At 36.0% G+C, this 13,230-nt stretch overlaps 1 protein-coding gene across 1 annotated transcript in view; it reads right to left on the bottom strand.

The window, feature by feature from the left end:
- The window catches only part of eys (eyes shut homolog), a 458,209-nt gene that overhangs the window by 374,069 nt on the left and 70,910 nt on the right, over window positions 1-13,230 (bottom strand). The window contains exons 11-13 of the mRNA XM_034921306.2: window positions 8,068-8,172; window positions 6,444-6,583; window positions 4,125-4,288 (exon numbers count right to left, since the gene is read on the bottom strand). Of these exons, the coding sequence (XP_034777197.2) occupies window positions 4,125-4,288; window positions 6,444-6,583; window positions 8,068-8,172 (409 nt within the window). The remainder of the gene's footprint in view (window positions 1-4,124; window positions 4,289-6,443; window positions 6,584-8,067; window positions 8,173-13,230) is intronic.

Raw genomic sequence — 13,230 nt, 5'->3', positions numbered from 1 at the left:
CCTCCTATTTTCTGTTCTGAATGCCCCTTTATCTAATCTCCATTTGTGACCCCTGGTCCTTGTTTCTTTTTTCAGGTCAAAAAAGTCCCCTGGGTCGACATTGTCTATACCTTTTAGGATTTTGAATGCTTGAATCACATCACCGCGTAGTCTTCTTTGTTTAAGACTGAATAGATTCAATTATTTTAGCCTGTCTGCATACGACATGCCTTTTAAACCCGGGATAATTCTGGTTGCTCTTCTTTGCACTCTTTCTAGAGCAGCAATATCCTTTTTGTAACGAGGTGACCAGAACTGAACACAATATTCTAGATGAGGTATTACTAATGCATTGTAAAGTTTTAACATTACTTCCATTGATTTAAATTCAACACTTCTCACAATATATCCGAACATCTTGTTGGCCTTTTTTATAGCTTTCCCACATTGTCTAGATGAAGACATTTCTGCGTCAACATAAACTCCTAGGTCTTTTTCATAGATCAATTTCAGTATCTCCCATATGATATTTATAATGCACATTTTTATTGCCTGCATGGAGTACTTCACACTTTTCTCTTTTAAATGTCATTTGCCATGTGTCTGCCCAGTTCTGAATGCTGTCTAGATCATTTTGAATGACCTTTGCTGCTGCATCTGCGTTTGCCGCTCCTCCTATTTTTGTGTCGTCTGCAAATTTAACAAGTTTGCTTACTATACCAGAATCTAAATCATTAATGTAGATTAGGAATAGCAAAGGACCTAATACGGACCCTTGTGGTACACCACTGGTTACCTCACTCCATTTTGAGGTTTCTCCTCTAATCAGTACTTTCTGTTTTCTACATGTTAACCACTCCCTAATCCATGTGCATGCATTTCCTTGAATCCCTACTGCGTTCAGTTTGAGAATTAATCTTTTATGCGGGACTTTGTCAAAAGCTTTCTGGAAATCTAAATAAACCATGTCGTATGCTTTGCAATTATCCATTGTCGATGTTGCATCCTCAAAAAAATCAAGCAGGTTAGTTAGACACGATCTCCCTTTCCTAAAACCATGCCAACTGTCTCCCAGGATATTGTTACCATAGAGGTAATTTTCCATTTTAGATCTTATTATAGTTTCTATAAGTTTACATATAATAGAAGTCAGGCTTATTGGTCTGTAGTTACCTGGTTTGGTTTTGTCTCCCTTTTTGTGGATCGGTATTACATTTGCAATTTTCCAGTATGTCGGTACAACCCCTGTGTCAAGAGACTGTTGCATGATCGTGGTTAGCGGTTTGTAAATAACTTCTTTCATTTCTTTGAGTACTACTGGGAGGATCTCATCCGGCCCAGGGGGTTTGTTTATTTTAAGAGCTCCTAGTCCCTTTAACACTTCTGCCTCTGTTATGCTAAAGTTATTTAAAACTGGATAGGAACAGGTTGACATGTGGGGCATGTTGTCCATCTCCTCCTTTGTAAAAACCTGTGAAAGGTAATCATTTAATATATTTGCATTTTTTTTTTCTTCATCTATGATTTTGCCATTTGTGTCTCTTAGACATTTAACCTCCTCTTTGAATGTTCTCTTACTGTTATAATATTGGAAAAACATTTTGGAATTGGTTTTAGCCCCCTTAGCAATATTGATTTCTATCTCTCTCTTGGCCTTTCTAACTTCCTTTTTGACTTGTGCTTGCAGTTCCAAGTACTCTTTCTATGTAATTTGTTTTTGGTCCCTTTTAAACGCTCTGTAAAGTGCCTTTTTTCGCTGAATATTATTTTTAATTGATCTATTTATTAAACCATTTTGGCCATTTTGGTTTTAGATTTAGATTTGTCTACTTTTGAGATGTAATTGCGCCTCTAGTAACACTTTTTTAAAAAACAGCCATCCTTTTTCTGTGGATGTTTTCTCTATTTCATTGGAACCACACAGCCCAAAGTGGTTTATATCGCTTATAACAAGACTACCTGTCATTTTGGGGAATTAAAATTAAGACAAAACCAGAAAACTTATATTGTGTATACACCCGGTGTAATACAGACCCACATTTAATTTAATTTAATTTAATTTAATTTAATTTATCCATCCATCCATTATCTGTAACCACTTAATCCAATAGAGGGTCGCGGTGAGCTGGAGCCTAACCCGGCAGACACAGGGCACAAGGCCGGACTACACCCTGGACAGGACACCAGTCCATTGCAGGGCTAATTTAATTTAATTTAATTTAATTTAATTTAAATGTATTGTCTTTAAACTGCATGTCTCTGTTTAAAGACAAAAAATTCACAATAAACGTCTCTGTTTATTGTGAATTTATGCATTGAAAGCGGCATCTTCAAACTAGAGGACTGAGCACAAGCTAATGATGTTGATTGTCTGGGTGGAGTTTCAAATAATACTGAGGAAGGCATGAGAGCAGCTGCAATGGATGCAGAAGTCGGATCTTGAGGTGAGTTTGTGACCTCGTTATATGCTATGCACGCATATTTATGTCAGTTTTCATCCTTTCGGATCTCAAAAGCTGTTTTTGTTAGTTGTCGAACACCCTCTTGTCCACGTCGTGGATTAAGTTTAAGTTTAAGATCGAACCAGACTTTACGCACCAATCCGATCGTGGTGTCAGCAGATAGTGCCTCAGTTTCCCGCAGATGCTTCAAATCCAGGCCGGTAATTCGGGGGGTGGTGTCTGGCCTTGTCTACCTGCTTTTGTAAAAGTTTTCATGACTGACAGGAGTACAGGAGTATTTTTTTCTTTAAGCTAGTCTTTAAGTACATTAACAGCGTCGTTTTTTTAGTGGTTTTTTAATCTTAGTTTTCTTCTATTTCATTTAGCTGTTCCTTATCTACTGTTATGTTTCTACTCTTGACAGTTGCTGGTGCACTTATTTTATTTATTTATTTATTTCAGATGGACTGCTGTCTTCACTCAGCATGTTGGTGTTGAATATATGTGTGTATGATATATATATATATATATACATATATGTATTTTTAAACACTTTATAAAACAAAACAATTAACAAAAAAGCAAGCGCCTATACTGCCTCCATACCCAAGCAAATGCAGGAGAAATATGGACAATGATTGGTAGTGATGTGGGCTTTTATGGAGGAAGTGACATGAGCTTTGGCGCCAAAAAATATTACACCAAGCAACAAGGAGTTCTTCAGACAAGGTAAGAAATCATGTTTAGGGCAAAAAGTGATTGTTGTGTTTTTTTTTGTTTGTTTGTTTGTTTTTTATTAAATATCCTTGCACCAATAAAGTAGTCCCATTTATAACTTTAAACTTCACACTAAGTTTAAGCTGAGCAAACTAATTTAATTGAAACATGCAAAAGATTTTCTTAAGATGTGCATTTTCCACAGTTCAGACAATCTGTTTTTTGTTTCAGTCAGACCTGAAAGCCATCGAAAAAAACATTTTTTGGTATTTTTTTCCATTTTTGCTATCTTCAAGTTCATTTAATTGTTCATCCAAATCAGCATTTCTACTTACTACTTTTGGGATTTTTGTTAATTTGTCACTCAGTGTTATAGTTACTGTACATCAGCAACTGTAAACAAGATGGCTACCGGCACTTTAAACTTTGTAAGGCACCACAGTGACTTCAAACATGTGACAAGTCTCCAACTGTCTGGAACATTGCTCAACCAATCACATTGCTTGTTAACGTTCAACTGCCAGGCTTAGGTTATATACGTAAGCAATAAGGCATGACCTGGTGTGTGATATACTCTAATATCACCACTCCCCGGGTGTGTTGCAAGCCACATAACTCTGGTCAGTTATTTGTATTGCAATAAAATGGCTGCCATTTTTGTCTGTTTTTTTCAAACTTCTAGTGGCATATGGATATATGTTAGTGATTTGCCCCTTTTTGAAAAGAAGTGTCGACCCATGGTGATATGCTGTAATAGCAACACACCCATGTGACCTGTTTTGACCAATCAGGCTAGAGTATTTAAAATACCCATATATATCTATATATATCTATATCTATATATATCTATATCTATATCTATATCTATATCTATATCTATATATATATATATATATATATATCTATATCTATATATATATATATATATATATAGTGAAACAAGAGATTCAAAGCACAGCAGTCATGGTGTTTAATAGATTTAGGTACCTGTACTTATTGATGTCATCTTCACAAGTAGCTCCATTTTGACACCAGTGCTCTTCACATTCATTTATGTTTTCCAAACAATTTTTTCCAGTCCATCCAGGTGGACAGACACAGTGGTAACTCTCAGTTTCATCTATAAAGCAGCGGCCTTCATTTGCACATGGCTATGGACATAAATAAAACAATTTAAAAAATGTGAAATCAATAGAGACAAAGGAGACCTGAACAAATGATGCATAGATTGCAAAAGAGGGTATTATCCATTTTAGGGGGAAAGCAGGGCAGTATCAATTTGGTAATAGAAAATGGATCCGTGGGTGTGCTGGGGGAGTGGATGGCTCATTATCAGAATTGTTGAGGTTATACTTCTGTGTTTGAAAGAGGATAGCCAGGGCAGAGTTGATTTTATTCCACCCATTGGGATTGAGTAGTGCTGCCAGTGCTAAACTGACAGTTTGCTTGGTAGCACTTGTACCCTGTTTGAATATGCTGGTTGGGAGTGGAGGTGACTGCTCAGCATACAGGGGCATGATCTGCTACATGAGATGTGAAATTAAGTTAAACAGAAGTGGGTTTAAAATACAGATGCAAAAGGAAAGTGCAATGCCTGATGACAGTAGTCATAACTATATATACATATATGAAACACGTTTTGGAAACCATCTTTGCAATATCATTTGTTATACTGTACATGTATTTGTATGCAATTGGGATTTGGCAGCACTATTTCTGAAACTTGCTACAAGGTTCTGATTTCATGTGTTCTTTTGGATTTGATATATATATATATATATATATATATATATATATATATATATATATATATATATATATATATATATAAAATCATCATCTTCAGCCTTTTTCAATCCACTGCTGGATGAAGGCCACCCCAAGATTCTTCCACAAAAGCTTGTCTGCTGCATCTCTCATCCATGTTGCTCCGGCGTGTTTCCTAATTTCATCTTGCCACCTTACTTGAGGTTTTCTTCTTGGTCGCTTTATAGCTCTTGGGACCCAGTCTAGTATCTCCTTGGTCCAGTGATGGTCTGTTCTTCTTGCTACGAGTCCGGACACTGTCATTTTCAGTTTTTTATCCATTCTTTCTTATCCATTCCTTCCTTTTCTTGTCTCTTTGTTATTCCCAGCATGCATCTTTCCGTTGAGTTGTTTGTGTATGTATGTGTGTAAAATATATATATATATGTGTGTGTAAAATTCTTAAAAACAAAGAACTGTGAGATTTGACATGTTTACAGTGGCATATCAGGAGAGAGATGGGTCTAGCAGTGAAAAGGTGGATGTATTTTCAGGCATCAATATATTCATTCTAGGCAGGGTTACATTTCTCTCTGTGTAGATGGCAATGATCACAAGTAAAACGGGGAAGCTCAACCACTGTTGAAAAAAATTAAGTAACCTTTTTACTAGCCAGAACACTGAAAAGTATGGCAAGCCAAATTATAATTTAAATATATCTGTAAATTATTTAAAGATATCTCTAAATTACTTCCTGTTCATTTAAAGATATATCAATGTCAGTATGGTGCACCATGCTAGCAAAGTCCACATGGTTTACAGATATCTACATATTATTTTAAAGACATCTGTAAATCAAGTTTCATTGATTCACATATGTCTTTTAAATGAATTAGATATCTTATTTTTCCATCTATTTTAAGATATCTGGAAACATTTTTGATATCTGGAAATTATTTAGAGATCTTCAAATATTTAGAGCCATCTATAAATACAGTGTACTCTACACTGCATTCCTTTCAAATGTTGCATTTAAACTATCGCCACAGATTACTTTAAGTATAAGATTTATTATTCTAAAGTTTGGATTTTGAAATGTTAAAAGCATGAGCATAGTATACATTTGCCACCATTACAATTGTATTGGTACCTACAAGGGAAAAACTCATTTTTATTACCAAATTTAGCATTTGCAGGCTAATATAGTTCTCCCCAAAGGCAAACAGCAACATTTACTTTTTCCTTAGTGCTTTGAAATGTTATTATGACAGTTTAAGGCATGAACCACATTGCAAATGCTTCAGTGAAGCATTTATCAGCTCAGGGTAAACACTGCCATGGGACTTGTACACTATTGATGATTGAGAAAATCACAACATTGTAAACCAGATGTTTTCAAGGTAGTACTGTTGGGTTAACTTGTGAATCAGTACCATTAACAAACCAGTAACACTGCAACTGGAAATGTAGTATTTAAGTTGCAATAATTGGGAAATATATTACCCCATTTTTTTTTTTTTTATTGTTTCACTATCTCTCTAAATCCTTGTAGCTGCCTACCTTGAGGTACTCCGGGCATGGTGAATGACACATGTACTGCAGTCCAATTGGCAAGTCGACACACAGCAAGTCAGGAGGGCAGCTGGTGTTCAGAAATGTACAAGCATTTAAATCTACCTCACAGTTTACTCCTTGAAAACCTGTATAAAATACACAAAGGAAAGTTGAATTAAAAAGGGAATACAATAATTCCATGCATTTTCCTAAACTGTTACATGATGATATAATAACAACATATAATAAAAGTAATATTTGTTTAAATAATGATGCAGACTTGCAATATTCATGAGATACCGCTGACTTTATTGATAGGCTCTCCTTGTATAGATCTACAGTAAACAAGCCTAGAGATTTGCTTTGATTGCTTAAGGCAGCTACGGTCTGTCTGACCAGCACAAATCAATGCTTGTGATTTCCAAACCGAACCATGTTTCTGTTACAATATTACGCAACTTGTAGTCTTGTAACCCCATTTTATTTTTTTATCTGGAATGAGCTGTAAAATGAGCAAGAATTAATTATTACCTCAGAATTGGTGTTATTTAGGAAAGAAAATGGGGGGAAATTTGCACTCCAATCAAAAAAGGGACACTGTTTTTAATGGTGTCTTGAAAATGCTAGGTTTCATTACATACTGCTTTATTATTGATGGCTTATGTGTCTTGGATAGAGTCTCACTAATATTATTAACTATTAAATCAGATTTAGGTTATGGGCCACTAAAGTATGAATTGTTCCAAATTATTATGATTAGGCTGTACTAATGAGTTAGACCTTTTTAAATTGTTTTCAGCTCTTTACAGTTGCGTATTTCATTGTATAAGTAACTTGAACTCTGCAATTGTTTAAGAGCTGAAAACAATTTAAAAAGGCCTAACTAAGCAAATGATCAGTTCAATTAAGGGTCTAGTTAAGCAATTGAGAGCTCAGCTGGAATGAAAACCAGCAGACACAGTGGGTCCCCAGGACTGGGGTTGGGAACCCCTGGTCTAATACTTTTTATCAAGGTAGGGTTACAGAACATCCAGTGTTTAACTTTGTCGTATCCACTGTTGTCCGTACCATGAAAATATATTTTTTTTAAAGTGTATTGCCTTGATATGACAGCATGGGATACAGCAAAAGGTAATCACTGCAAGCTTTTCTGTTACCTACTAACACTTCTCCTTCACCATATAATACTGAGGCACTGTGAAGATATTTTTTTTCTGTTGGGTTTATGCATTGATAACTATATTGGAAGAAACTGTACAGGTTGTTTCTTTGTAATACAAATTATGAGAACAAAAACTGGACATCTCATGCATGAAAAAATATTTCCAAAATAAGGTAATTAACAAACCAACATGTTTTTTTATTACAGCCTACTTCACAGAAAGGATGTATTACAAATGTACAAGGAAATAGGTAATGTTAAATACACCCCACCATAAAATATTAAATTGTATATTCATGTCAACCAGAAAAAAACAGGATGATTTGGCAAATGAAACAATAAACATAAGACAAACAAAATATCACCCCCGTTACAATGTTCTGTGCCAAACACCCTAGTATGATGATGAGACACCACAATACTGTATATGTTCGTAATGTTTGTTCTGAAAGTATGAATCTCACTTACCTGTAGGACATATGCACTTGTAGAGTCCAACAAAATCACTGCATGTTCCCCGATGTCTACACGGATTGGAAATGCATTCATTTATTTCTGTCTCACAATGTTCTCCTGTAAAATATAATATAAATGATGATGTGATCAAACACATGAGATTCAAATCCCTTCCCTTTTTTAAATGCCCTTCAGTAGAATACACAGCTTATGTAAGTGATATATAAAAAGAGGCATCATCTTGTTACAAACCTTAAGATTGTTGTTGAATAGCCTGTCACATTAGAACTGATATATATTTCAGAAAATATAGAATTAAAAGAAAACCAGCTCTTTTTCTTCTTGCCATAAAATCAACTAACTGAAGTTGGACAAAGTGGGGTAACTAAATGAATGCAGGGCTCAGAGGTACTTTTAATAACACACACACACCAATTGCAATTAATTAATCTTCTCCCTTTTGAACTGTGTGGTACTGTCAGCTCAGATGCTATAAGTAAAAGGTCCAAGAAAATCAGTATACACAGCAACTGCAATGGTCTTTTTTAGTTTTTTTTTTTTTTTTAATGTTTATTCCCAGGGTTCAATCATACGAATATTGTATGCAGAAATATCAAATTTAAATATAACAAACTGTTTCACTATGTATTTCTTACTATCAGAAACACGCCTTTATATTTACTATGCCAGGGGAAACGCGTCCTATAGAACAGCGTGTAAGATTAATACCAAGGTTTTTTCTGTGTATTAGAATTGAATCGTAGTTTATTTTTATTATTACTTTTGCACTGGCCAAGACTGAGTATTTTTTTAGGTAACAGGAGAAGCCAAACAAAAACAAAAACACACGGCTCCATACACAAATGTTTATTATAAAATGGTTGTGTTGGTACTATTTTCAATATCAACAAACATGGGAAAACAAATTTTAGTACAATTTTAATGCATGCAATTAACAAAGTGAATGAGGAGCAACACTTTTACACACTATTTATAATAAATACAATTATAAATGGAAAATAGAAAATCCATAATAAGATCCTCACTTCCCTTTTAAAAGTTAACCACAGTAAATGTGCACAATAATTATGCAATGCCTTACCCTGCCTATGTTATGCATTTCATGCTTTACTGTGGTTACTATACTGTGCTTAACAAGACTATCATGTTGTTACCACTTTTTAAACGTTTCTTCAGCACAATGTGTTTAATAACAACAGTAATTTATATTTAGTTATAATCTCTGTTAGAAACAACTGCGTTTAGCTCATATCCATAGTTCTAAAAAAACAATCATTTTTGCATAGCTGTGTTTTAATTTATTAAAAGAAAGAAACTTGAGCAAACTAAACCTCAAGCAGCTCTTCTGTAAATTGTTCTTATGACTTATGCTCATCTTGAAAATGAACGACATTATCATCCCTTATACTACACATGATCTTTGCCAAAAAGACAGAGAAGCAATATCATCCTGTATGCATCTCACATTGTGAGATTGATCAGTAACCAGCATGACAATGACCATGCTTGAAAATACGGAAATACTACTAAAAGCATTATTAAGTCTTGCGTAAATGTGTGCATGTTTCACCTTTTCTTGGATGTAATGTTTACTGTCTATTACTTGCCTTTTGAACTGTAAAATAATTATATATCTCCCTTGCATCCAAAACACCCCAGTTTTGTTTACTATGCAGAACAAACTTTGCAGTAAACTGCAGTTTTTTTCCTCTGATGTAATTTCCTGGTGCACCAAAAAAGATCTCCTGAAGAAACTGTGTTTTTCTCTCCAGACAAGAGTGATATCACCTTCGAATTGGTGAGATCATGGGGCAAGTTCAGCATGGAAGAGGGGATCTTGGTCTCAGTCAGCTCATCCTACATGGCACAAGGCAGCCCCAGCTCAAAAGAGAAAGCTGGTAGTCAACGAGGTGCAAAAGCAGGAGGAGAGGATGAGGTGTATAAAGGCCATTTCCCAGGCCAAGCAGGGAGAATGGATGAGATGGGAGAGTATGGAACAACACAAGATTGGTTGGCAAGACCTATGGTCAATGGAACAGAGCAGGATCAGTTTCCTCATCAGGTCAACATATGATGTTCTCCCATCACCACAGAACCTAAACCTCTGGGTAGGAGAGGATCCCTCATGTCCTTTGTGTTCATCACCTGCAACATTAAGGCACATTTTGACAGGATGTAAGGTGGCTCTTAGCCAAGGATGGTTTACTTGGCGCCATGACCAGGTGCTGCGATGTTTGGCCTTAGCATTGGAAGACAAGCGTAACATGACCAATAAGTTGCCACCTGTTCCATCAAAACATTACACACAAAAGACAACATTCCTCCGCCCAGGAGAGAAACCACCAAAAAAAGGTGTTAAAACCAATCCTCGCCCAGGACAACTGGAAGCTGCTAGAGACTGGAAAATGCTGGCAGATGTTAGTCAACGGCTTATTTTTCCACCTGAGATTGCCACCACTAACCTTCGACCAGATATTGTCTTGTGGTCTGGATCAGCACACCTTGTTCACCTGCTAGAGTTAACAGTGCCATGGGAGGATGCTGTAGATGAGGCGTATGAGAGGAAGAAACTGCGGTATGCTCAACTAGCCACTGAAGCGGAACAGTGAGGATGGAGAGTCCGGGTTTACCCAGTGCAGGTGGGTTGTCGAGGATTTGTGGCACACTCTACAACCCGGTTTCTCAGAGACGTCGGATTCAGTGGCCAAGAGTTGCGTCGCACAGTGAAGAATTTATCTGAAGCAGCAGAGAGAGAGCAGCAACTGGCTGTGGTTGAGACGGAAAGATTCTGGCTGGGGATCTCAAGTACAATAGAAAGAAAGAAACGCTGATGTACAGGTAAGTAAGCTGGGCTGAGTTGAGTGGGGGACGGAGGGGGGTGATGCTGGGACGCCAGAATCACTGTCGAGCCCTCTTGAGGTGTCGTGGGCTAGTCGACGAAACACTGAGGATGGAAGGTGCCCACTTGAAGACCCCAGAGATGTATCCTACTTAGCTCAATCCAGACGGTTGTCATGCTGATGCGCTGGGGAGGCCGCACTGTGGTTGATCCCCGGAGCCAGCATTGCAGCCGTTGTGTGTGCTGATGCGCCAGGGAGGTAAAATAAGATGATCCCGGGAGCCAGCATTACACTTCAGCCATTAACACCAGACAGAAGGATATCTACATCATCATATGGAAGGAAGCGCAAATGGATGGAGACACAGATGGATCACATTAATTTACTGTAAAGCTATGTCTTAGTTGGTGCTTATCTTGGCGAGAGCCGAGTTCAAATCAGCATGAAGTTTTAACATCTTAACATTTTTTTTTACTCTCGTGTAATGGAAATCAAAATCAGTTCTACAGAACTGCATCCTGTTTGACAAGAAATACAAGCACTAATATATCACTATTGTGGAATAATTTCTTCAAAGTTTTTTTATTTTTTAATCGTACTTTGATGTAGTAATGTTTTCCATATATACTGAGAAATGTTAAGGTCATTATTAAGGAGATTATTAGTTAGACATGCAAGTACATTTTATTACGTTGTAGCGTTTGTTCCTTGCATATAAGCTAAAAATGTGTTTTAATTTGATTTGTAAACTACAGTGTGGTCTATGTTTTTCTATAATCAACACCTTATCTATCCTATTTCTTTGAGTGGTTTATTGTGTTTTCTTTTAAAATAAATGATCTGCGTTTTACAAAAGCATATGCACACACAAATCCTATTTAATATAGAGACAGAGTAATTGTGTGCTGTAGTTTAAGACATTTAGCATTGCTTTAGTTTTGGTCCGACTTTCACCCTCTCCCTCCTGTAAATTAACATGTCTGCTGGACTCAATGCATAAAGTTACTTGTGGTCACTTATTTGTAACCAGTGGGTTCTCAAATCGCAAAAGTAAGAACGTAAAAAAAACAATTTAGAAAGAGTGCATAAATATACAGCACAAATATAGAAGAGAGGGAAATCCACCACTCTTATCCCTTTTTAGAGCATAGCTCATCGAACCCAGGTCCCAAATCTTTCTCCTTGGCTCACATGAGGAGTCATAGCGGAGAGGTGGGGTCACAAATGGAGCACCATTGGAATACTCAAGTCTGTAACATCCTGCTTGACTTTTTGTGCTCTAACTTTTCTGTGTGTGTGTATATGTATATGTATATGTATATTACCTACAAGGCCTTAAATGGTATTGGACCTTCTTATCTTCAAGAACTGCTGACCCCATATGTCCCTGGTCTGTGCATTTAATCTTTTAAATCCTGTTTGAAAACATATTTGTTTGGGTCTGTTTATTTGTAGCTGGATTTTTTTATATTTCATTTGTAAAGCACCATGGAATGCTTGCACGAAGAGCATTGTATAAGTGGAATTTGTATTGTACTGTCATATTATTATTATTATTATTATTATTATTATTATTATCATCCAAAAAACAACCCAGCATAAAAAAAACCCCAAAAAAACTGTTGTCCTATTTCTGGATTAAATATTGTTGCCCCTTCTTTATAGTTTTATGTTTATTTACACAATTATACTGAAAATTTCCAGCATTTGCTGTTAAATTGTTTGAACCACTTGCTAAATCACAATCACCTTAATGCATTTCTAATTATACTGTATATTTTATTATCAGTTTCCTTTAATATATACAATTATCATTTTATATATATATATATATATATATATATATATATATATATTAGTAGTCATTAGACAGGTCATAAGCATTGCTCTCTACTTCATTTTGTTGTGCTGGCTTGTTGGCATATTACAGAACACTTTCTTTGAGAAATCTATAAATGTTTTATATCAATCTGTAGGTATGAGCATTCTGTGTTTTAATGCAATGCAATGTTAAACTATATATATATATATATATATATATATATATATATATATATATATATATAGAATCGGCACAGTGCACAAACAAAGTAGATGCTGATAAAAGCTTGGTGTATCAATACAAAAATAAATTTAAAAAAAGGAAAACGTCAAGAAATAGACAAACGCGAGTTTAGCATACATTTTGTTAGCCGATGTCTCTGAGAAACCGGGTTTGGAGTGTGCCACAAATCCTCGACAACCCACCTCCACTGGGTAAACCTGGACTCTCCATCCTCGCTGTTCCATTTCAGCAGCTAATTGAGAGTACCGA

The sequence above is a fragment of the Acipenser ruthenus genome, chromosome 5 (genome assembly GCF_902713425.1).
Source record: "Acipenser ruthenus chromosome 5, fAciRut3.2 maternal haplotype, whole genome shotgun sequence".
Taxonomy (NCBI): Eukaryota; Metazoa; Chordata; class Actinopteri; order Acipenseriformes; family Acipenseridae; genus Acipenser; species Acipenser ruthenus.
The sequence above is the reverse complement of the archived record's forward strand: the minus strand, read 5'-3'. Positions and strand labels throughout refer to the sequence as shown.